Source organism: Ochotona princeps, chromosome 20, assembly GCF_030435755.1.
Source record: "Ochotona princeps isolate mOchPri1 chromosome 20, mOchPri1.hap1, whole genome shotgun sequence".
NCBI classification, from domain to species: Eukaryota; Metazoa; Chordata; class Mammalia; order Lagomorpha; family Ochotonidae; genus Ochotona; species Ochotona princeps.
This window is the reverse complement of record NC_080851.1, coordinates 30832767-30858585: the sequence shown is the minus strand read 5'-3', so window position 1 is coordinate 30858585 and position 25819 is coordinate 30832767. Positions and strand designations below refer to the sequence as shown.

Below are 25819 nucleotides of genomic sequence, written 5' to 3'. Positions count from 1 at the left end.
GTGTCACTGACAAGCCATTCTGCTTGCTCTGTAGCTATTGCTCTGAATTTCCGTTCCTTTCTCTTGTTTCTCGCACATTCTTGATAAGCAGTATTCTTGTTAGGAGAATAGAAGGAGCCCTGAGCATGCGTGATTTGCTGATAAATATTCATCCCTCTATTCAAAAGGTTCCCATTCCCTATAACCTACCTCCTGCGCTAGTACCAAACCAGCCTTAAGAGGGAATTCCACTAGTTGGCTACCTAAGAGTTCAGTGTTGGACAATATAGCTAAACGCTTCATTAAATCATTGAGTAATTTGTACCACATATATATACATATATATGTATACACACACACATGAGCACACTGTCATTTGCTGGCCTACTACCCCAGTACAATAGCTGGGGCTGGGATGGAGATAGATAGATATATATATATATAGTAATGGTAGATTCCAGATCTTGTGCAGTCTATTAAATATATGCAGTATGCTTTCTTTTCTGTATTGTGTAAGGTATATGTTTGTTTTTATTACTTAATTTTTATCATTTGCAGCCACTTGTGACATTTTCAAGCCCCTTCTAGAAGTAACTACAAAGCAGGAATTTGATACGTTTAAGTAGGAACTGTCTACTCTGCTAAAATAATTGTATTTACTAAAAAAAAAGACTTTTCTTTTTTAAAAAGGTTTACTTATTTTTATTGCAAAGTCAGATATACAGAAAGAAGGAGAGACAGAGTGGAAGATCTTCTGTCCGATGATTCACTCCCCAAGCAGCCACAAAGGCTGGAGCTGAGCTAATCCAAAGCCAGGAGCCAGGAGCCTCTTCCGGGTCTCCCACATGGGTGCAGGGTCCCAAGGCTTTGGACTGTCCTCCACTGCTTTTCCCTGCCACCCACAGGGAGCTGGATGGGAAACAGTGCCGCTGAAATTAGAACTGGCGCCTATATGAGATCCCAGCGCATGCAAGGCGAGGACTTTAGATGCTAGGCTACTGTGCCGGGTCCCAAAAAAGACGTTTCTATGAACAAATACACTTCAGCCCAAATATCTTTCAGATTTTGTTGACAAAGATTCCTTTGATAAAAGCAATGAACATTCTCTCCAGGGAAATTCACATTCCAAAAGACACACAGATTCCCCCCATAACCCACGTGTGACTTCCCTAGTTAGCCTGTTCTAAGGATCAGTGCTGTGGCACAGTGGATTAAGCCATGACTTGGAGCATCTGCATTCTCTACGAGAGAGCTAGTTGGAGTCCTGACCACTCATATTCCACACTTTATCTTGGCCAAAAGGGTAAGGAGCGATGACTGCTCATGTTTCAATGCAGCTTCCTGCTGGTGTGCCTGAGTGGCAGCAGATCATGCGCAAGTGCTTGGGCCCTGCGACCCAGGTGGGACCCTTGGCTGAAGTTCTTGGATCCTGGCTTCGACCTGGCCCAGCCTGGGCTATTGTGGGTATTTGATTTTGAATGTGTTTGAAAGTTGAAGTGCTGGAGAGACAAAAAGGCAGACGGAAGATTTCTCTCACTTTCACTGTCTATCATGTTGTCCTTGGAATAGATTTAAAAAAAAAATTTTTTTTTACATAGCTGCTAGTCTACTCATAACATAACGGTTTTGCTTATTTTAAATGCCATATGGAAAGCCACTTATATTTTGTGGGAAATGACATTTTACAAGGACTTCAAGGAAACGAATTTATTTGTGGTGAAAAGAAGCATTCTCTGAAGTGTTAAAACTGAAGTTGGTGCTAAGTAGGGAGAGCAAAGATGACCAGAATGAATCACTACGCAAACATCTCACAAGCCTGGCACAGCCCAAACCAACCAATTAGAAATGCTAAAGAAAACTGAGATTTGCCAGACTTGATGCTGTTTAAGGCTATTTGCCTGTGCACCCAACTATCAGAGAGTAGGTTCCCGATATTCTTTTGGCAACTACAATCAGCTTGGCTGCTTTGGAAAGAGCTTCTTGTGGAATCACAGTGGTTTAGATAGAATGAAACAGGACTGGTGCCCTGGCAGGGTTCTGGAGTTACTATACGTTATACTGGAGTTGCCACGCACCCAGCTCCTCAGGGCTCACCATCACGCCACCTTTAGAATGGGCTCCTCCAGGCCCCAGCTGGTCTTGACCCAAGCCGTGCTCCCCGTGGGAGAATGGAAGCAGAAGCCAAGAAGATGACAAAGGAGGCGTAGTGCTTTCTCTGAAAGATGCTTCCTCCACGTTCATACAGTCCTTCTCCTTCTTATCTCATGACTTAAACTCAGTCACATTGATTAGCCTAATGCGAGAGGATCTAGGAATACAAATTGAGGGGGGCACTTCTGGGGTAGCAGTTAAGAAGCCCCTGGGCCCACAAAAGAAACTCAGATGAATCTCCTGGCTTTGCCTTGCCCAGATTCTGCTATTGTGGTCAACTACTAGATAGAAAATTCTCTCATTCTCTCTCGCTCACTCTGCCTTTCAAATAAATAAATATATTTGTAAATGATTCATTTATTTGCATTGGGAAAGCATATTTACAGAGATAAGGAGAGACGAGAGATTTTCCACCCACTGGCTCACTCCTCTAATGCCCACAATGCAAGAACTGAGACAATCCAAAGCCAGGAGTCAGGAGCTTCTTCCAGGGCTCCCACGTGGGTCAGAGTCCCAAGGACGTGGGCCATCCTATATTGCTCTCCCAGGCCACAAGCAGGGAGCTGGATGGGAAATACAGCATCTGGAACATGAAACTGGCACCCATGTGGGGTCCCAGAGCTTGCAGGTAAACGATTAGCCAGTTGAGCTATCACAATGGCCCCAAATAAATATTTCTAAACTCTATAAAATTGAATTTGCTGCTGAATCTCTCCTTTAAATGTATTCCTAAAGTTTAACATCAAATTCAAGCTAAAGTTTACCATTTTGTGCTTTACTTCCTAAGCAGTCTAGATATAGATGTGGAAATCCAATCACCATGACTAGGGAACACAGAGTCATTTCTTGTAGGATGCTACCTCCCAACAGCTGCTTCAGGCCACCAGCTTCTGTCCCTTGGAGCTATCATAAAAGGAAGCTCCCCGATACCCAGATAACTGTATTTTAAAAAATTATTTATTTTTATTGGAAAGGCAGATTCACAGAGAAAAGGAGAGAGAGATTTTCCATCTGCTGATTCACTCCTTAACTAGCTAAGCTTAGCTGGAGCTAAGCTGATTCAAAGCCAGGAGCCAGGAACCTCCTCCAGGTCTCCTACATGAATGGGTACAGGGGCCCAAGGTTGTAACATCCTATACTGCTTTCCCAGGACACAGGCAGGGAGCTGGGAAGGAAGTGGAGCAGCTGGAACACAAACTGATATTCATATGGGATCCCAGCACATGCAAGGCAAGGATTTAGCCACTAGGCTATTGTGCCAGGGCCTAATCATTTTATTTGTTTTTTTTCCTAACCATATTTTTTTTAAGATTAAGAATTTATTGTTCTTCTGTGAAATTTCCAGGTGGAAAAAAGGAGTAGGTAATTGTGCATGTAAAGTTAGTGGCTGTGTACAGATATCACATTGTGTGTGTTGTCTCCTCTCAAAACTGCCTCATATCGATCAGTTCATTGTTTGATTTGTGATAATACAATTGGCCTCAAGCAGAAAAGTGGAAAGTTACAAACCTTTTCACTAAAAAGCTATATTAATATTTTCCTACAGTATTTCTGTTATCAGAGCAAGACGAAATACATATTTACTTGTTCTTTTAATTCCCTTAGCAAAATGAAAACCAAGTTGGTTAATGCAATAGGGGTTAAATTAATATATTTTGTTATTATGGTATCTTGGATTTTATATATATACTATTTAAACCAAAGAGGTGTTAAACAACTTGTTGCATCATAATTCTGAAAGGAAATTTTGAAACTAATGTGGGACCTCCGACATTTAAAACTTGGGCTTTAAATAAATAATAAATATTCAAAGTTAATTCTAATTATATGCTTTCTCTCTTCTTTCCAAGCTGACCTTTCCTTTGATACTTATTTGTGGAAAAGTTATTTTTAAAAAAAGATTTATTTCCATTGTATCTGAAAGGCAAGGTTATAAGGAGAAGGAGAGAAAGAGGAGAGGTATTTTCCAGCTGCCGGTTCATTTCCCAAAGAGGTGCAATAGCTGGAGCTGTGCCAGGAGCCTCATCTGGGTCTCCCACATGAGCGCAGGGGCACAAGCACTTGGGCCATCCTCCACTGCTTTCCCAGGCCCTACGCAGGGAGCTGGAGTGGAAGTGTAGCAGCTGGGACTAGAACTGGCGCTCAGATGGGATGACTACACCATAGACAGAAACTTCATCTTCTGCAGCATGGTGGTGTGCCCCAAAAGTTATTTTTAATGATTATCAAGTGTGAAACTGCATAGGTTATCTTAAAATAGACTCAGGACTTGGACCTAATGATTCAGGCAGGCCTGCCCTATATGCAGTCTGGTGGATTCTAGAACTCTGTTTGATAGCAGCCTTGGAGTTCGCTGATAGCACTCCGGCAACAAATCAAAAGACTGTTCTGGTTTTGGCCTGCAGGGAACAGATCTAGTCCTGTCTGAGTAGCAGAAGTCCATGGGGAGAGCAGCGCTGCACCCCTGGCTCCCCAGGGTCCCAAGTCAACTCTGGATGAGGCCCAAGGTGTCAGAGCCACCTGGCCTGTGGCCTGGCTGTAGTTGGGCCATTCTGAGCCTCTGCACAGGTGCAGACTGTGACTTCATCTTTGCCCGGATGCACTAGCTCAACTCAGTTTCTTTTCCTGGTGTGCCGACAAAGCAGCCAAGCCAGAGGATGGGTAAGAGACTACTGTTAAGCCGTAGATTAGACACCTGTTCTCCTTTATGTGTGTCACTCCTTGTGGCCATTGCCCATCAGTGCCAAGACACATCTTGGGCATTTTCTAAAAGTAGCTTACTGGGCCAGTTGGCAAGACACACATCTTTTCATTCCTGCGTATGCCCTTGAGTCGTCCCAACAACACATTTTACTCTCAGCGCCCCCATCAGGACCACAGGGAATTAGCCTGATGATACAGGTCACAATCCAGAGTGACTTATGCAAGCAGCAGCAGACTGATGTTCCCACAGTGCCCCAGCCAGCGGGTACTCTGTTGTCTCTACCTCATGGCTTCCAGGGGTGTCCAGTGGGCACCCTGAGTGCACAGAAAAGGGGAAGGAGTGATAGCATGGACAAGCAATTTCCTTGTAGGCAAACGTCAAAAACGTGATAAATGTCACTTCTGCTCGGGTTCTGTTGGCAAAAACTTGGTCACCTGGCACATCTGGCTTCCAGGGAGAATGTAAAACATTCTTTCCATGGATGGCTGTGTGCCATGGGGGTGTCCATGACCATGAAATCAAGGAAGAATGGCTAATGTGGTAGGGAAGTGGCCTGCTTTGCCAGCCAGCATTCTACTGCAGCAATGCAAGTAAGATGGTGATCTCCCATTCCCCAGATCTGACCAGAGAAATTCTGCCTTAGACAGTGATGTCAAGCAATACTAACATGATGAATATGAATGTATCTCTAACGAACTTGGAAACAGTCAAATAACAAGCACAAATGAAAGGAGTCCTCTTCAACAAACTGGAAAATACGGAGTTCCCCTTCTCCCCTAGGACCAAGAGCCATACTTAAATTTCTATATGGTGTCTGTAACATAGCTCCCTATAATCTCTTACAGGGTGATTGAAGCTTCCCTTGGAGACTGCACAGATGCGGAAGTCAGCCTGTCTTTGCTTTGCTTGCAGGATACACTTGAGATGTGCTCCAAGGACCAGGAATTTAAGAGCATCCTTTTTACACTCTGCTACTTCCATGCCTGCGTGGCCGGGAGGCTGCGGTTCGGCCCCCAAGGCTGGAGTCGCAGGTATCCTTTCAGTCCCGGAGACCTCACCATCTGTGCCAATGTGCTCTACAACTACTTAGAGGCCAACGCAAGCGTAAGTGCTCCTGGGCAGCTAACCTCTTCCAAGGTGTGCACTGAGTCTGTCAGTTGCAGGGGGAGGGGCGGGTACGATCAGCATGGACTGTCATTTCTCTTTGGAAACCATTACTGAAAGAGCTGGTACGATCGACACATCTGCTAAGTGTGAGACTCAACCAGACGAAAGGTTTCCCAGAAGTGGATGTTCAAACTTCATCACAAAGCCCCTACCAGTTCTACATCAGCAACTCGGTGCATAAAAAAATGTCCTTCATTATGTTAACAAAAACAGTGGTTTCCATGTGCATATATGCCAGATTCATTAGGCAGGCAATGAGGCATTTGCACAAATGTAATTACATACAGCAATTCTGACAGTTCATAACGCGGCATTAATCATCACTACAATTAGTTCTGATGATGGAAGCAATTTACAGCGCGTCACATGTATAAATAATGGTGCATTTCCCGCGTGTGTCACTATTATGTATTAAGGATGCCACCTTGTTGTGACTTTCTCGGTAATGTTCCCCTTGATGTGGAGTTAAAGGTAGATGAATGATTTTGTTTCGGAGCTGAAACGTGTTGGGCAGATGGGAACGGGGATGCCTCATCGAGAACAGTTGTGGAAACTCTCCTAAGCCCCACGATTGCATTTCAGAAACGAAGAACTGTTCACTTCTTGGCATTGTCTGGCTTTATCCTCACAGAAGGGAATGTTTCCCATTAAACTAAAATTTGTTGGAGCTAGCATGGTGGTGTAGTGGGTTTAGCTGCTGCCTGTGATGTCCTGGCTGTTCCACGTCCAACCCATCTTTCTGCTAATGCCCCCTGGAAAAGCAGTGGCGAATGGCTCAAATCCTTGGGTGTCTGCAACTATGTGGGAGATCCGAGGACACACCTGACTCCTGGCTTCAAATCAACTCATCTCTGGCCCTTCGGCCATTTGGAAAGTGAACCAGCAGATGTACGCTCGTGTGCACTTGTTTGGTCACACTGTGTCCCCCTCCCTTCTGCTCTGCCACTCTCCCACTCCTCTTCATCTCTGTAAATCTGATTCCAATTAAAAAATAAATCAATCTTTAACAGAGAGAGAAAGAGACCATCTGACACCTCCCTCAGGTCTGGTGTAACTGTGCGCGAGGCCAAGCTGGGGAATGTTCCCCTGTTTTAGCTGAGCCCTGCATACAGTGGAGATAGACCAGAAGTGGGGAGGCGTAGCCACTGAGATGGGTTTGTCTCCCACTGTCACATCCTGAGCTGGCAGCTGAAGGGTGCTGCGGCCCACGTCCCGCACTGGGTCCCCACGGCCCACACGGCCTTGTGTTTTTCACACTTTCCTGCCATGGCCTGAGTCGTTGAGCACAGTCAGTTCTTGGGATCAGAGAGTTTAGTTGTTACGTGTTCTTAATGTGGTCATGCCAAATGGCCCTTTTCCAGAGGCTGTGAAAATCTGTGAAAAGCAAAGAGTGGTTTCAGTTTACTTGAGAGGCAAATAGAACTCTCTCATCTGCAGGCTTATTCCCATCCATAGCCCACAGCCACTGAAACCCAGTCTGGCTAAAGCCGGGAGCCCGGAGCCCAGGTTAGGAACCTTGAGCCGTCACAGCCACCCCCAGAAGCTGCCTTGGTAGGAAGCTTGGTGTCAGGAGCAGGGCCGGTGGTTGAATCCACGTGCCCCAGTGCGGGAGACAGGTGACACACTGGCTGAGCCAGGCACCTGACTGTTAAAGATGAGGGGGTTAGGAAGGGAAAGCACTTGTTGAGAAGAGCAGGTGGCTGACGAGCATCCTCAGGCAAGTGCCCATCAGCGACTGAAAGGCAGAGTGCGTGTTCGTGATCGGTCATGAGAATGGAAATGCACTTAGGAGGACCGCTTCCCCGCCCTTCAGCTGTGACCAAGGTGCTCTTTGGCCTGGCACAGGTGGATTGCCACCTCCTGGGCACTGTGCTCTTGATTTTGTTCGAAGAGCAGCCCAGTTTCCAGGACACAGTTGAGGTTCATTTTAAATAAACCAGTAACAAGTACATTGGCATCATTGGGGCCATTTGACTGGCTTTGTTCTGCCAGTTGGTGTAACCACAGAAGCTGTAACTAGGCTTCTTCTTGAGCCCCCAGGGGGGCGGACCACTCACCCCAAGGTGTGGGGTTTCTGTCCGCAGAGCTTCATCACAAACCGGCATGTTTTGCAAAGCCGAGGAGGCTAACCCAGAGGGCAGCAGGGAGAGGCCTCCAGCCCTGCTAAAGCTCTAAAGGAGATAGACAGAAATCCTTAGTCCCAGGGCAGTCCACAGTCACAGCCCACGGAGCCACGTGAGGCCAGCTGCACCACAAACCCAGCCCTCGGACACATGTGTGGACTTGCAAAATGTGACAGCACACTCAGGAGACCCGATCAGAAGTGTGAGGATAACGGAACACTGCATGGGTTAAACAGCTACCAGGATGCCCAACCTCCTGCAGGTGCATAAATGAGATTTTTGCACAGATCAGCTTCTGCAGAACATGTTTTAGGAATGATGCCGCTTCCTCAAAGCACTTAGTGTTACTGGAGGTTTAATCTATAAAATTCTACCTAGACAATTGCTGAATCTCTTAAATGCTTCCATAATGGGGTCATGGGTGGCATTGTGGAGGAGGGAGACTCTACCGCTCAGTGCCCCCCAGGACAATTCTTTGGGTCCAGAAGTGACGTCTCTCTGGCTCTCCCCAACCCAGGTCCCATGGGAAGACCTCCGCTATCTCTTTGGTGAAATTATGTATGGTGGCCACATCACGGATGACTGGGACCGGAGACTTTGCCGGGTGTACCTAGAAGAATTCATGAATCCAGCTCTGGTAAGATACTGTTCATTTTACTCAGAAGAAAATTCTGGTAATAGTTTTTTTAAATATTATTTTATTATGGACATAATGCTTGAATATTAATGAAGAGACTCATGACCTTTTGTGACCTCCCTCTATTAAAGTTTGAAAATTGGTTAGAAATGAGGACTCTTGAGCTATGAATGATGGCTCAGTTGGCTAGTCTTCGCCTTGCAAGCACTAGGATCCCATATGAATGCCAGTTAACATCCTGGCTGCTCCACTTCCCCTCCAGCTCCCTGCTTGTGGCCTGGGAGAGCAGTTGAGGACGGCCCAAAGCCTTGGGACCCTGCATCTGCATGGGAGACCCGGAAGAAGCTCCTGGCTCCTGGCTTTAGATTGGTTCAGCTCTGGCCACTGCGACTACTTGGGGAGTGAAGCAGCAGATGGAGGATCTTCTTCTCTGTCTCTCCTTCTCTCTCTAAATCTTCCTTTCCATGAAAAATAAATAAATCTTCAAAAAAAAACAAAACTAAGACTCTTAAGCCCATGCCGACAAGCCTCCCAGATAGCAGGAACCCTACACACCCACCCACCCCAGGGTCTGTATCAGCAGGGAGATGGAGTCAGGCTGCAAGGAGCTGGAGATCGAAGGCAGGCACGCCAGAGTGGGACACGGACATCTCAGCTCGCATCTCCCTCTGGTGTTTGAGGGGGCCAGGTGAAGTTCTCTCCCATGGCCTGCTGGATCTTTAGCATAACACTGTGGGTGTTAGACAATGTTTCCGTGTGGTATAGGCCGACACACTGAGGCATGGGGACTGACCCCAAGTAGCTCAATCTGGAGAAAAGCTTTAGCCAGCACGTTTAGTCTTTTGAGTTCATGTCACTGTGTTTTTGTTTGTTTTGTCTGTTGATTGCTAACTCCCTACTAAATGTATGTTTGAGAAAATGTGATATGAAGGGCTGGCATTGTGACGCAGCATGTTAAACTGCTGCCTGTGAGTACTGCCCGTGCAGCGCACTTGCCATCCAGCTCCCTGCTGATGCGCCTGAGAAAGCAGAAAAAGATGGCCCAAGTCTCTGGGCTCCTGCACCCAGAGGTGAGACAGTGTGCAGTCCTAGGCCTCTGCCTTCCTTGGTCCGCCCTGGCTGTTGCACTCATTTGGGGAGTGAACCGGCAGATGAAGGACTTCTCTCTCTTTACCTCCCTTTCTTCTTCTGTCTGACTGTGTCTCTCCCTCTCTCTGGGCTTTGAAACAAAGGTAAAGGAAAAAAAAACCTTGAGTTCAAATTCAAGTTCTTCCTGGTTTCTGCTGTGCGATCTCAGATATGTTATTGTACCTCTCTGAACTTGGGTCTCATCTATGAAAGAATGACCAACCCTTGATTTCATTGCCACGTTTAAGCACTGGCACAGTGTTAGGACTGTGTGCTTCCTAAGTGGGTGCTATTTCTATGGTTATGAAGTATAAATCTTCATAATACATATCTCATCGTTGACCATGCTTGTGTAGTCTGTGGTGATCGCAGAGGAAACCAGTTCAAGAGACACCTGCTCTGCGCTGGCGGTCAATACCGCCTACTTCCTGGTGGTGTTTCTTTTCACCACAGCCCTAAGCAGCAGGTCAGGTTGTTGAATTTAGTAAAATTAATTAATTAATTAATTAATTAATAACCCCAAGCTAGAGAGGTCAGGTGACTGCAGAATAGAACAGGAGCTTGAACTCAAACCCAGGCCCCAAAAGACTACCTCCCTGTGCGCCACCAGGCCTTGGCCAGGACACTGTATCTGTTCACAGTGGCTGGTACCCACGGCACCGAGCATTGACCCCGGGAACCTGCATGGCGCAGTGGGAGAAGGCTCGTGGGAGAAACCAGGGCAACCAGGAGACAGAGCTCTCCTCCTGGTTCTGCTGCTAGCTTCCTATCGAGCCTCATGCCTGCCCAGCCAGCACTTTGTGCTGCTTCTCTTCAGTCCAGAAAGCCACCGATGGTGTGGAACTCTTTAGAGTTCCAGCTAACATCACTCACCCTTGATTCACATGCCAAACTCCCACAGTGCTTTGGGGCTCCAGCCTCTTGGACCCATAAGCCTAGGGCAGATGCACTCTTCCAGCCCCCCGGGAGAAGCAAGACAAAACCTGGAGAGGCACTGAAGCAGGGTCGGGGGGATGTCCATGAAGTGCCAGAAAGAGAATGCCAGAAGGCGTTCCTTGCACGGGGGCAGCACAGTGGGCAGGGCGCTGCTGTTTCTGGTTTTGCTGGTTGTCAGTGTGGCCGCCCTGCTGTCAGCGGAAACAACTTCAGAGTCTTCACAACTTAGAAGTGTGTTGTGCCTGAGTTGGATTGTTGGCTCACTCTCTTTTTCTTTCTGCTTTTTTTTTAAATAGCTCTATTGAGTATAATTTGCAAAACATGAAAATGTAGCAATTAAATTGTACAATCCAAAGCTTATAATCACAGTTAGCAACCATCTCCACGATGTTGGATTATCTTCACTACCTAAAAATAACCCCGGCGCTGGTAAGAGTCCCTTGCCACTTGCTCCTGCTGCATAACAGGCAACGCTCCCCCCTTCACAGCCACTGGTAACCATGCATCTACTTGCTGTCTCCATAGACGGCCTCTTCTGGATATCATATGTAAATGCATAGCCTTTTGTGCCTGACTTCTGCTCAGCACGTTTTCAAGGTACATCCACGCAGTCACTTGTGCCGGAATTTCATTCCCATTCATGACCATCTGACCTTGCGTTATGTGAACACACCCCATGTTACTTACCCGTTCAGTAGTCAGGGGGTATCTGGGTAGTCTCCAATCTTCGGCTGTTAGGAGGAATGCCGCTGTGAACTGTGGTGTGAACATGTTTCCATTGCTTCTGGATATGTTTCTAGGGGGAGAATCATCAGCCCAGGGGGAGTCAGATGGTAACCCTGTACCTAACATTTGCACCGACCACCAAACTGGGTTCCCAAGTAGCTTTCCGGTTTTCCGTTCCCATCATCCGTTTGTGAAGGTTGTCCCTTCTCCACATCCTCAGCCACGGGCCACCTTGATGCTGCAGGTGCAGCGGTACCTCCCTGTGGTTCTGAGCTGCATGTCCCTCAGCACTGATCACTGAGCACCTGTTCATGTGTGTTCACTGGTCACTTGGATGCAGATGACTTCCTTGTGGAAATGTTCGTGTGGAACTAATGACCTTGTCAAACAGACAGCCCTTTCCCCAAAGGCCAGAAAGGCGGTCCCTGGTTTAGATTATGGTTTAGTCTTGTGATTATGATCCCATCAGCGAGGAGCAACTTTAAAAAATAAAAATACAAAACACCTTGAGTGCGAAGCAAGGTGTGGATTCAGATTTAGCAGTAACAGCTCTGGGAGAAAGGGGAAATCCACAGCTTCCTTAGGCAACGCGAGAACACTAGTCTAACTGTGTGTGTACCCGTGAAAGCTGCTCTCTTGCGGGGTTTCTTGGCCCCACTCAACTCACTTTTGCCAAAAACCAGCTCAGAAAGCCATTGTTTTCCTTACAACACAGGTTGTGCTGACACTGCATGTCACCAACACAGCCTAAATGGCTCAATCATACGGGCTTTACCATCCATTCCCATGTTGCCAAATACTGCTTGAGAAAGGGGGCCTTTTAGTAAATTCATCTCCGCTCATGCTTTGTTTATTTCTTCCTCCTTCTACATGGTCTCCGATCGTCCTGCAGGACTGAGCAGATTCTGTTTTGCTTTTCAAGCTTCGCTTGAAATCTCAATTGGAATGTGCCGCAGGACGGTTCTCAGGTTTTTTTTTCCTTTGAGAAAGTCAGGATGTACTGTTCATCATGTCTGTCCCCAGCACAGGTGCAAGACCAGAGGAACTCTGTAGAAGTTTCCTCCCGTGGGCAGGGAAAGGGGAGTGGGTAGGATTCTGTTGGCAGACTTTTAAATTCTCACAGTTGGGTGCTCTTTTGAGCCCCTTTTCACTGATAAACAAATGAAACAAAATCAACTCCTTTCTTAGAGCCACGAAACCAGGAAGGGAGGGGCAGTACACCAGATGCGTCTGCTTGAGCCCTGTCCTTCAAGGGCCTTCAGAAGGTTCATGGAGGAGGAATATAATCTTGCATTTATCTAGGTCTGCCAAGTCTGGCAGTCCAGGCGTATTTTACATAATGAGCATGTCCATGAACTTTTTGAAGACTCTCCTAGGAGGTGTTCTTGGTGTGTCTGTAAGATATTGTTTGTCTGTAAGATAATTGTGAGTCATGCAAATCCCGCTACCACCACATGAGCGTGTACTCAAGCCGACGTCACCAGTAGCCCGTCCCCATGGTTTAAGATTTTTATTGAAAAGGTCGACCTACTGAGGGAAGGAGAGACAGAGAGATCTTCTGTCCACTGGTTCACTCCCCAAATGGCCCCAGCGGCTAGAGCTGGACTCATCTGAAGTTGAGAGCCAGGAGCCTCTTCTGGGTCTCCTGCATACTTGAGGGGCCCAAGGATTTGGGCCATCTTCCACTGCTTTCCCAAGACATAACCAGAGAACTGAGTGGAAAGTGGAGTAGCTGGGACATGAACTACTGCCCATTTGGGATGCTGGTGTTTGGAGGTGGAAGATCAGCCAGTTGAGCCAACATGATAGCTCCACCGTCCGCATGGTTTCTTAATGTTTTTGAATGGTTCAGGATTTGGTTCCTTGTTTGGCTTGAAATTGTTTTTTTAACTTTTTGTTCGGATTGTAGGACAAATTAACCATAACTTTTACATTTTTCGTCAACTGACTACTGGGCACTAACAGGAAAGATCACATGCTTACACGTGGAGAATAAAGTTCAGTTTATTTGTTCTGACTTTTGGCCTTCCTATTCACGTTCCTGTCCACATTTTATTTTCGCTAATGAATCTATTATGGGCTATTCATGGTGAGTTTAAACTCTCCTCCAGTTTTATTTTGATCACCTGGAGTCAGATGACATTTAAATTTTGACTATTTTGTTATATAAATATGAAATAATGAAAATGTGGATCAATGAATAAAACTAAATCCAATGGGTAGATATTGGTGTTAAGAAAGTCCAATTTGGACCTGGCACAGTAGCCTAGAGGCTAAATCCTCGCCTTGCACACCTGGGATCCCATATGGGCACTGGTTTGTGTCCCGGCTGCTCCGCTGCCCATCCAGCTCCCTGCCTGTGGCCTGGGAAAGCAGTCAAGGATGGCCCAAAGCCTTGGGACCCTGCATCCAGGTGAGAGTCCCAGAGGAAGTTCCTGGCTCCTGGCTTCAGATCAGCTTAGCTCCAGCCTTTGCAACCCCTTGGGGAGTGAATGAGTGGACTGATCTTTCTGTTTCTCCTTCTGTTTATCTGCCTTCTGATAAAAATAAGTAAATCTTTAAAAAAAAAGTCTAACTTTTTTCTTCCTGTATTCACTAGGTCAGGATTTCTCTCCCTAGGCAACTGTGTAGAAGGTACCAGCATAGGCCAGCACCTGTCTCGGGGGCTCTGGATTCTAGGACAAACCCTGAGCAGCTCAGAAGCTCCGGGGAAATGACAAGGAGTGGATTGGCAATAGGAGTGGCCAGGAAAATGGCTGTTTGGAACACACAGACATTTTTAAATAGATGCTCATGTGATTTATGTACATAAAATTAACACATTTCTCCATAAAAGGATTTGAACCAGTGCTGTGAACAGCATGATAACAAGGAAAGTGTACAGTAGAATCTAGGTTTAGAATGAAACTTAAAAATCACACATCGGCCCAGGCCAATTGTCAGCCTTGAGTTCCCTTCTAGGAAATGGGATTTGGGAGAGGCCTCTGATGGCCTGTGACTGCGCTAAGGCTTGTCCAACCCTTTGGGCAGCCACACGCTGCCCTAAGCTCACTGCAAACTAAGTGGTTTCAGGGATAGGATGCCCTACAGGCCAACCTGGGGCAGGACACAGAGCCGAGCACCTGCTCTTAGCACTGTGCTGGGTTTGGGAAGTGACAATTTAATGCTGCTTCTCTAGAAGCAGAGTAACTGATTGTTCCTTTCTGGCCGCAGACCGAAGGGGAGCTGATGCTGGCCCCGGGATTCGCTGCCCCACCCTACCTGGATTACGCAGGCTACCACCAGTACGTGGAGGACACACTGCCTCCTGAGAGCCCGGCCCTGTACGGCCTCCACCCAAACGCTGAAATCGAACTCCTGACAACGACATCCAGCGCCCTCTTCAGGACCCTGCTGGAGATGCAGCCCAGGAATGCACTCCGTGGTGAGGAACTGGGGCAGTCTGCGGAAGAAAAGGTAGAGGGCCCTCTGTTTCCTTCTGTTGAGGTGTCACGTGGGTGCACTGAGGTGTCCCAGCCTTAGGGATACAATCCACTTGGGTTTTCACTTGGGTCTACACTCCCATAACCACCTTATAGGTCATACATCCCTTCACATCTTCCCTCTGTCACCACAGGTTGGCTTGGCCCGTTTTTGAACTCTATGTGGATTCATATACTGTATATCCAATGATGACATGCCTCTCTTCTGTATTTGTGGGATCACTCGTGGGGTTCGTGCGTCAGTGGTTCCTGTTGTTTTAGCACGCCGCTGTGCTCACCCATACCACACTCTCCCTTCTGTGGGTGAGGTTTAGGGTTCACATCTGGGAACATCACAGTGTAGAGCTGTCTGCTCACCGGGCTCATTCTTTTCCAAAGTGGGACTGATACAGCTTTATGAGTGCTCTCAAGTTTTCTAAAGTGGTTGTCTGGCGCTCTCACTAGCAAGAGTGTGACAATTCCTCTTATTCTACCTTGTGGTTTTGTTAGGGTTTGGTTGTTTTTTTTCTCCAAGGTTTATTTATTTATTTGAAAGGCAAAGTGGCAAAGAGAGAGGGAGAGCTAGCTACAATGGCCAGGGGCTGGGCTAGGTCAAAGCCAAGAGCTTCAGCTGGTCTCCCATGGGAGTGGCAGGGGCCTAAGTACTTGGGCCATCCTCTGCTGCATTCCCAGGTCCATTAGCAGGCAGCTGGATTCAAAGTGTAACAATCAGGACTCAAACCTGCACCCATATAGAATGCCGGTGCCACCAGGCGGTGGCTTAACCCACAGTGCTACCATGCTGACCCTGTTGTCAGGAGTTTGAACAGCTCGCTGCAGTCTTCGTTACATGCCTGTCATGGCCATCTTTTTGCATGCTTGTAGCCATCTGGATAATGTCTCGCTGCTTCTTCCACTCGCTGGCCGCTGATTAGTCACGTTGTCCCATCTTTCCTTATTGATTTGCAGGAACTCTTTATTCTGAATGTGTGTATTGTTGGTCCTATGGAAGTATCTATGGCGTCCAACAGTTTAAACTAGGATAACTTACCTTTCCCATTTTTCTGTCAACTTCGTGGCAGTGTATCACACATAGTTACTCAGGTCTCCAGCTTGCCTTTCCCTCTCTGTGTGTTACGGGCTCTGATATTGTGTGACAACAGCTTTTTTTTTTATTATCTTAGGAGACTGGCATTACTATGCTTTGAAGACATGTATTACCCTAAAATGATGAGGATAACAAATTTTCAAAAAATGATTTCTTTATTCTCATTAAAGGAAACCCTTAAGTGTTTTCTGCCAATGCCAGACAGCTGGAAGGGGCCAAAGAAGGAAATGAGATTCTGGCTAATTCCAAAATCCTTTCCCCCCACTTGGTGTGCACAGGGTGTCAGGCTGTCGAGCAGCACTGTTCCTGAGTCTGAGACGCAGGAACTGACAGATGGCTTCCACGGTGCTGAGGGAAAGCAAGTGAGACGCAAGGGCCACAGGCTGAGAAGTCAGAGCGGAAGACTCCTGAGGACAGACAGGCTCCGTTCTCAGTTCTGTGACTTCTCTAGACACCTGTCGGTTTCCCAGGCTTGATGAAACTGCATAGAAAAGTCACCTTGCCTTATGTTTTGAATACCAGGTGCGCACTCTAAGGTGCAATTCATAAAGCTTTCTTTTTTCATATCTATTTTTATTTGAAAGGCATATTTGGAGAGACAGGAGGAGAAAGAAAGGGGAATTTTCCATCTAGTGGTTCACTCTCCAAATGGCTGCAGTGGCCAGAGCTGAGCTGATCCAAAGCTGGGAGCCAGGAGTGTCTTCCGGGTCTCCTATGTGGGTGCAAGGGCCCAAGGATTTGGACATCCTCCACTGCTTTCCCAGGCTGCAAGCAGAGAGCTGAATGGGCAATGGAGCAGCTAGGACACGAACCAGTGTCCATATGGGATGCCAGTGCCACTGGGCAGAGGATTAGCCTGCTGCACCCCCACACCAGCTCCATTTTTTATTTCTTCAAGGTCATGATAACAAGTAGAGGTTTCCCTGTTATTCCTTATGAATCAGGCATGGAAGGGGGTGCTTGGGGAAAGAGGGGTGCTGCTTTGGCACTCAGTCTCCAGGGCTGGTTTGTGTCTGCAGGGCGTGGTTGGCTCATGTGAACTGCAGGTGACATTTTAGAGCTGCATAACCTAAACAAGGGCTAGCATGGTGAGACGCAGCTTCCTGCAGCCCATTTGCACAGACGGATACCCCGGGTTCGAACAGCTGCCCTACTTCCAAGAGACCAAGATTGAACTGCAAATTCCTCAGCAGCTCCTCTGTGCCTAGCCGCCCCATCCCTCCTTTCCTCCACTTTGCGGGGAGCTGGTTTGGAAGCAGAAGCAGCTGAGGCCTTGGCAAGGCCACTGTGCCCACCTCCTGGGAGGAGAAGGTGTCATGGGGAAAATTGCCTCATAAATATTGGGACTACAAAGAACAGAGGGTAATATATATACAATCGCTATGACCAAAACTAGAAATAGAAAGGGGCCTCGTGTTCCTGCTTCCAGGTGAAGAATGTCTTAGATGACATTTTGGAGAAACTTCCAGAAGAGTTTAACATGGCAGAGATCACCCAGAAGACCTCCAGCAGAAGCCCCTACGTGCTTGTTTGCTTCCAAGAATGCGAGAGAATGAATTCTCTGATTCGGGAAATGCGCCTGTCGCTTCAGCAGTTAGACCTTGGTCTGAAGGTAAGCTTCCAGTGGGTGGCCGGCACGGGCTTCCTCTCCTTGGAAGACCCTCACTTTGGCTCTTCTTCTCCACCCAAGGGGGAGCTGACGTTACCTCCTGCCGGGGAAGCCCAGCTGTCTGCACTCAGTTACGACCTGGTGCCGGATACCTGGAGCAAGCTGGCTTATCCATCCACGTACGGCTTGGCTCAGTGGTAAGTGCCCTGATGGTCGCCGCCCCTGGCCTTTACCAGCCTTGGCACCAGGTTCTAACCAACCTAGTTTTAAGCGATGGCACTTTGGACAAACTCTGCCATCCATCTTCCAGGTTCCTTGGCAGGTTGCTCAAGAGAGGAAAAAAAAGTTGGTTCCAAGTCAGGTTCAGAGTGAAGAATTCAGGTTGTGCCTCTCGCCGACCTGACACTGTCTCACTCTTTCATCTGAAAAACACGTACAGTAGAATTCCCTCTTTGAGCTGCTCCTAGACCTAAAATGGCCAGCATCGCCTCTCTTGTTCTGCCAGGCCATTCATCATCACAGCCGTCTCACGGAGAACTCAGCGTCTAACTTCACCTTAACAGCAAGCCAGGCTCTGTGGATCCAAGCCTGGGGATTGGGCACGAACCCAAGGGCAGGAACTCACAGGCCTCTGAAAGCTGAGCTATCCCCAACCTTACCCTGTCCCTTGAGAGAAAATTCAAAAAGTTCAATGAGGTAGTCTTATCCCTGGCTTTTTAAGGGCCAAGTTTATTTATTTGAGAGGCAGACACAGAGTTCCCGACCATCCTTCCTCGGTTAACTAAGAGCCGGGGCAGCCATGAGCCAAAGCTGGGAACAAGGAACTCAACACAGGTCTCTTCCAACGGTGGCAGGACCTTAGCGACTTGGGCTGTGACTGTTGTCCCAAGGTCTGCACTCGCAGGACACTGGAATCATGTGCTCCAGTGTAAAATGTGGGCGTCATCTCTAGCACCTTCACCATGATGCTCAACACCTGCTGAGGGTCCGTCAGTCTCCATGAGCCACAACACTGCTGTGAGCAGGCCAGCGATACCCTGCGTGCCCAGCAAGTCCCCGAGACTCTGTGGGGGAGTCCGGCATAAGGCAGGAGGCCAGCGCCGTGGTGCAGTGGAGTTAAGCCACTGCCTGTGATGCTGCCATCCCATACCTCAGCCCTGGCTCAGGTCCCCGCTGCTCTGCCTCCCATCCGGCTCTGTTGCACCTGGGAGAACAGCCAGTGATAATTCAAGCACTTGTCACCCTGTGCCTCGCGTAGGAGATCTGAATTGAGTTCCTGGCTTCTTGCTTTGGCCTGGACCAGCCCTGGCTGCCATGGCCATTTGGAGAGTGAACCTGCAGATGGAAGATGTTTCTCCCTCTGCGTGTAATTCTGCTTTTTAAAGAACAAAAACTTCAGGCAGGAGCTACCATATGTATAACACCCATAGCAAGCGAGCAAAACTCACAAACTCTGAGTGCTATGTCTGTCTAAAACCAGATTGTACACACCCAGAGATGATTTAGATTTGCAATTAATTTTATAACTAGAAACTTTATCACTGTCTTCTGCCGCTTGATCTATTTTTCTTAGCTTTCCCTCCTCGACTTTTCCAGATTTCTGTAGGCTTACTGTCCTTATAATAAGAACAGGGACACTTTAACATACCTACTTTGAGCCTTCCTCTCATGGTGTTAAGTCAGCATCCTGTTTGCTGGACTGACAAGCTGGTCATTCTCCATGCCACACTGTTGTCTTCTTATTTGAATAACAGCTTGGCTGGTTATTACAAAAGCAAACCTGGGGCTCCCTGTTTGCAAATTTTGGAGGTACTCTTCTGTCCTGATGCTGCTGTGCAATTGTAATGCTAGTCTCCCTCCCCTTTAAGCAGATGGCTGCCTAGCTCCCCTGGCCAGAGGGGATTCTGTTTTCAGTTGCTATTAAGACATAACTTAGTACTAACGATTCTGTGCTCAACTTTCCCGTAACATGACAGGCCCTTGATTGTGGAGTCTTAGAATTTAAAAAGAAACTCATCGTCTAGACTTGTATTTTTCATGCCTTTTCAGCTGTCATTCTATCAGTGTCATTCCACTTGCTGTTTTGCTTTACTCCTGAGGTCTTCCAGCTTCCTTCCCCACATTCTCTTGCCAGATCCTAAGTTATAATCTTCGTTTACTCAGTTTCTTGTTAACTGAGATATTTTTATGCAAATAGGCAGCCATGTTTACCCTCATTGTCCAAACACTGGTTTTCCTTGTGAGTTCACAGGGAGCAGGCCTGTGCTCTGAGCTAGCTAGAATGTTCACAGTGGCCCACAATGGAGTGTAAAGCTGGGTTTTCCTTCTTCCTAGCCTAGAACCAGCCAGGTACCTCCACCAGGTGTTTCACTGCAGTGGTGGGCTGCTGGAGTAACTGCTCACTCAGGCAGCCCCGTTTCCTTCACAGCTCAGGCCCAGGACACCATAGTGCTCCGGCTGCTGTCCGCTCCTTGCCCGAGTACCATTCTTTTATGATCAGCTCCCTTCCCTATACAATTCTTCTGTAGTTCCGACACCCGCTCTGGACACTTGACCTGTGAAAGATCCATGGGCTGGTTTCCTCCTAGGTAAATTGTTTCTTTCTGGTCTTGCCCAGTAGATGCAGTATGTGCCGAAAGGGCAGTATGCCCCAAATCAGATGTGTGCATGGCTGGCAGACCGCATTCCTTGGAACTGTCCCCTTCCCCTCCAGGGCAGGGCTCACACATGGGAAGCGCCCATGGCCTTCCAACCACTATTGGGGGCCTTGCCTTCCCAACCTAACATAGTCACTGATGCCCCCACCCCCCAACCAGCTCGTCCTCTGTACACACCTGCTGTCAGTATGGTCCTGAACCACCTGGTGACAAACCTTCCCTTTTGTTTCCCCTAACCATCGAGCTGCAGGCATAAAATCTCAACAGGAAGCAAAGGATTTTATCAGCAACCATGTTCTCTACCTCTTCCCAGTCTCACTGGAACATGGCTAGTTGGATCAAGGGCAAGTGTTTGTCTTCCTGCCTTCTGTTGAGCAGGTTCACCGATCTCCTCCTTCGCTGCCGCGAACTCGACACCTGGACTCAGGACCTCACCCTTCCAGCCGTCGTGTGGCTTCCCGGCCTCTTCAACCCTCAGTCCTTCCTCACTGGTCAGTGCCGAGAGGGAGGGCAGCCCCTTATGCTTACAGGACCACAACTCCAGCAGAGGCCTCGCCTTACTTCACTGGGACAGCCCTGCCAAACCCCGCCCACGCATCCTGGTACAGCAGCTATTACAGAGAGGGAGGGGTGGGGAGTGACTGACAGCTACACAGCCAATCAGATTCCAAGGAAGTGAGCCTAAGGAGCCACACAAGCCCAGCTACATGCTGCCAGCACTGGGACCAGAAGCAGCCACCAGGCACCAGGTAAACAGCCACTGCCGACTTACAGCCGCGGCTGCCTGGAGGCCTGTGCTCCCAACCTTGCTTCAGGGCAGACACGGGCAAGAGAACCTAAGCACTTAGTGGGGAACTGAGTCTCTATTTACCAGGGGCTACGGAGACCCTTGAGACAGCTCAGCATCCCACTTGTGTTCCTTCCCGCCCCGCAGCCATCATGCAGACGATGGCTCGGAAGAATGAGTGGCCGCTGGACAAGATGTGCTTGACCATTGATGTTACCAAGAAGACAAAGGACGACTTTGGCCATCCGCCAAGGGAAGGCGCCTATCTGCACGGGCTCCACATGGAAGGTAGGGCGCCCTCCGGGCCAGGGACGTCCCTCTCAGGTCCACGTTGGCAGTGCCCTTTGCAGCTCAGTGTCTTACACTTACATCCCATATGGGCACCAGCTGCTACACTTCCCATCCAGCCCCCTCCGCCAAGCGCCTGGGATAAGCAGTGGAAGACAGCCCAAGTGCCTGCGCTCCTGGCTGGCCTGTTGTGCCTACTTAGGATGCAAACCAGTGGATGGAAGATCTGCCTCTGTAACTGTGCCTGCCTTTTTAAAATAAGGTTTATTTCTTATTATTTGAAAGGCAGTGTTAACAGAGAGATCGCCCACCCACGGGGTCACTCCCTCAACAGCCACAATGGCCAGAGCTTGATCGGAAGTGGAGCTGCTGGAACCACAGGGGGAGGAATAGCTCAGTATTGCACAGCAGTGACCCCAACTATGCCTTTCAAATAAAAGCATGTAAGACATAGTGGTGAGTTAGTAATTTAAAGGGATGGCAAAACTGGTTTGCTGTAGGGTATCTGAAATAAGCCTATTTTCACTGTAAACAGCAGTCTGCCTGCAATGGCCCAGCAGCACCACCCTCCAGGTATATTAGTCCCCCTCAAATCCCAGGCAGGATGCCACTGAGGAGCAACACGGTAACATCACAGCAACATTTATTGTAACCCATGATGACATCATCAGTGCCCCCACACCCCGCGGTTACAGCCATTGTGTTTGCGCCCTAGGAGCCCGGTGGGACACGCAGGCAGGGACCATCGTGGGAGCCCGCCTCAAGGAGCTGACGTCCGCCATGCCGGTCATCTTTGCCAAGGCTGTGCCTGTGGACAGGCAAGAAACCAAGCACACCTACGAGTGCCCAGTGTACAGAACCAAAGTGAGGGGCCCCACCTACGTGTGCACCTTCAGGCTGAAGAGCCCTGGAAAGACAGCGCGGTGGGTGCTGGCCGGCGTGGCGCTGCTGCTGGAGGCCTAGGACGGCTGGGACTGGGGTGCACGACCCTCGGGGCAGCTCTCCCGTAGTGTTGACCGAGGCGTGTGCGTGGGTGCTACTGCAAAGCCTAAAACATGTGCCCACTCTACCGAGACTCTTCCTGAGGATGCAGTGTGTGTTCGCTCCTTAAAATGTCGAGTCGGGAAGAGACACAGAGGCAGGGCAGGGAGCACCAGGCACCCACCGGGGATCTGTGTGTGGGGGCAGGGGGCTTCGGTCTCCCCAGGGAGTCCACAAACGGCCCCCCGCGTCTCCTCCAGGACACATACACCAGGTAGGCGGAAGGGGGTACTTTTGTTCTAAACATCTAAAGAGAAACTCTTACAATTAGAAATTATCCCTTAAGCTCTTTCAAAACACAGAAGCAGCAGGATGTGACGGTCCACAGTGGTACAGTCAAAATGTTCTGTGGCTGATTGCACTTAGGGGCTCAGGAACGTAAGAGAGCAAAATAAACACCTGCAGGGTATCTGAACAGCAGGGGACACCCTGACCTGGAAGGTCACCTGCTTGGGAAGACCAAAGCCACGTCCATTGCCAAGGCAGCTGGCAAGGCAAGCACTGCGGCTCCCCCGTCCTGGCAGGAACTTACCTGAACGCGACCTCCACCTGGTTCACACTGTGCTTTCGGACATTTCACAGGCCCGTCTGCGCGTGCGTGTGTGTATAGCTATGTATGTGTAGATTCCTCTGCCTTGCTAGCTTCCTGAGAACTCTTGGTGTATGCCTAGCAATAAACCTCTTTCAAAAAAAGTCTTTAGGAACAGCGAACTGGACAAAGAATTTTTGTATAAAAACACAACTGTCCAAAGTCAGAGGCACAAACAGTATGTGTGGCTCCTGGAGTGCGTGCCGACGTGTGGCTGGAGCTCTGTTCTCTTAACTGTCCTCTGCCAGCTGCTTCTGTAAGCTGAGGGAAAAACGCCAAAGGTTTGGTGAGTACCCCCAGCCCAGAGGTCAACGCAAAAGCAATCTTCGGGGCTAGCAGGTTTAAACCCACAATCCAGAGCTCCCCACCAAGCCCCAGGGCCTGCACTGTGGCACAGTGGGTTAAGCCACTGCCTGTAACACTGGCATCCCACACGGGTACTGGTGTACCCCCCGGCTGCTCTACTTCCAGATCCAGCTCCCTGCTAATGTGCGGGAGAAAGCAGCGGGAGATGAGCCAATACTTGGGCTTCTAGACCCAGATAGAATTGCTGGCTTAGTCCAAGCCACTGCAACCACAAGACAGAACCTCTTTCAAAGAGATACATCTGTAAAACCCTGACCCCTTCAGCGGCAGCAATGGTCAACTCTTCAGGCGCTTACGCCCCAAATGCGACCCAGTTTGAAATGGTGTTAGGCAATGAGGAGTGGTGCCCCGCCCCGCATGCCCAGGGTCTCCACACTCCTCCTGGCTCACCTGGTTGATGCTTCCCCTTTGTTTCACAAAGGGTGAAATCTTGGCAAACTCCAGGACAGAGGGAGTACAGGGCCCGCTACAGAGACGCAGTGGACACTTGACGTGCAGAGGCAGTGAAATGAGGCCGCAAATGCATGCCTCGCGGTCTCTGCTCCGGGAGCAGGCTGGGCCCGGGGCCAGACTCACCTCTCGAGGTACTCCTTCACGTTATTGTAGCCGTAGAACTTGGCCAAGTGAATGAGGATGCCCGTGGCACAGCGGCCGTCACGCCTGCGACAGTAACTACAGTTACAGATCCCGCGGCAAGGAGGGCACATCCAGTCCTGAGAGAGAGAGAGAGGATCGGGGGTGAGGGTAGGGCTAGCCCTGCTGGCCACAGCCACCAGACACATAGGTCTGAAAGGGACAGCATGCAAGCTGCTCCCAAACTGCCCGAGACAGCTGAGGCCAGAGCCGGCTCTCCATCCGTATCTCCCACATGGATGGCAGGGAATCCTCGACATGAGGCAGCCCTGCTGCCTCCCAGGAGCCTGGTATCCAATGCAGGCTATCTGGTGGGGGATGCTGGCATCCTAACACCGTGGACCAAATGACTAGGGAGTCTGAAGGAGCTGGCTCAGGCTGGCCTTTGCTCCCGTCACCTGGCATGCTGTCCATCACCACGTCCCCCAGTGTCCCAGCAATGCTCACCTCACCGCCTCCCATACCGAGAACCGCAGGAAGGCTCTGGAGTCAACCAGCTATGTGACGAGCAGCGACCCCTCACTCAAAACTCAAGGAGAATTTTGAAGAGGTGTGGGCCGCAGGCAACGGTGCAGGCTAAGTGCCCCTGGGTGCAGAAGCACACGAGGTAGTCCTTACCGGCTGCTGCTGGTGCTGATCACCGTAACCCACAGAGCCAGCTGAGACCTGGGGACAGGACGCTGCAGCCTAGGTGGTCACCCTTCCTCACCATGGCACAAACGTCACTCCACAGAGGGGATGGAGGGCAAGGGGAGGCTGCCAACTACTCCACAGGTTTTGAAGCCAGTGGATGGGGCCCAAGTCCCTGCGGGACCAGCAGCAGACCACAGCGCAAGACTGAGCACACAGATGGCATGCCACGTGGTGACAGCCACCTCCAGCTGGGCCAACAGTTAGGTGAAGGCCTCTGCTGGGTAAAAAGGCATGGGACCCACTCTCCCAGGACCAACAACTGCAAGCGTGGTTTGCTCGGACAGCGGGAACCCTATGCCAGCTGAACTAGCAGTGAGCCAGCACAGGCTCTCTGGCAAGACAGTGATGTCCTGTCCCAAGCCTCAAGATGCAAGCGAGGAAGGTGGTGAGGCGCTCCAGGGTGCCGTCAGGTGGCATTCCCCAGGGGAGCTTCAGACTCGCTCAATCCCAGCCCTTCCCTCCGGCTTCCAGGGCCGGCACACCCGGGGATGCAGCTGGCGAAGATGCCCACGTGGGAGATCTGGACGGAATCTGGGTTTGCCCTGGCTTGCGGTGGGTACTCTGGGGAGTGACCCGGCGCTTAGGTCACTGAGGAGAGAAGGATCTCTCTCTCCAGCTCCACCTTTCAAGCAGATGGCAGACGAGCTTTGGTGCCTACCGGGTCAAGCAGCGCCGATCGCACGTCCTCGCCGTAGCGGTTCCTCAGGCAGGGCCCGCAGAACTGGCCCCGCACGCCGCCGCAGCCCTGGTTGCGACACACCGTCTTGGTGTCGATGGTCTTCTGCCGGCACTGATGGCAAGTGTTGCCCTAAGGATGAGGGCACAGCTGTGAGGCCAGCTGCCGTGGGACGTGGCTGAGGGCTCTGCCCTGGGCCCCCGGCACGCTGCAGACAGTGGACGGAAACTCAAAGGAATGAAAAGGACTAGGTGGACAGAAGACCAAGTGGGTGATGAGCGACCCCACGGCAGCATGCTGGCTCCAGTGAAGAGCTGCGGCTTCAGTGTATCCCCAGCGCGAGCTCTGGTTTTTGAACCA

At 49.5% G+C, this 25819-nt stretch overlaps 2 protein-coding genes across 3 annotated transcripts in view; one reads left to right on the top strand and one right to left on the bottom strand.

Moving 5' to 3' along the window:
* The window catches only part of DNAH11 (dynein axonemal heavy chain 11), a 268709-nt gene extending 246214 nt beyond the window's left edge, over window positions 1-22495 (top strand). The window contains exons 75-82 of the mRNA XM_058678278.1: window positions 5747-5938; window positions 8642-8761; window positions 14765-15007; window positions 17550-17732; window positions 17811-17926; window positions 20765-20877; window positions 21321-21461; window positions 22177-22495. Coding sequence (XP_058534261.1) covers window positions 5747-5938; window positions 8642-8761; window positions 14765-15007; window positions 17550-17732; window positions 17811-17926; window positions 20765-20877; window positions 21321-21461; window positions 22177-22424 — 1356 coding nt within the window. The 3' untranslated portion in view covers window positions 22425-22495. The remainder of the gene's footprint in view (window positions 1-5746; window positions 5939-8641; window positions 8762-14764; window positions 15008-17549; window positions 17733-17810; window positions 17927-20764; window positions 20878-21320; window positions 21462-22176) is intronic.
* Window positions 22496-23214: 719 nt separating this feature from the next.
* The window catches only part of CDCA7L (cell division cycle associated 7 like), a 29673-nt gene continuing 27068 nt past the window's right edge, over window positions 23215-25819 (bottom strand). For both annotated transcript variants that reach the window (XM_058678277.1, XM_058678276.1), the window contains exons 8-10: window positions 25442-25591; window positions 24034-24170; window positions 23215-23352 (exon numbers count right to left, since the gene is read on the bottom strand). In XM_058678277.1, coding sequence (XP_058534260.1) covers window positions 23322-23352; window positions 24034-24170; window positions 25442-25591 — 318 coding nt within the window. In that variant the 3' untranslated portion in view covers window positions 23215-23321. The remainder of the gene's footprint in view (window positions 23353-24033; window positions 24171-25441; window positions 25592-25819) is intronic.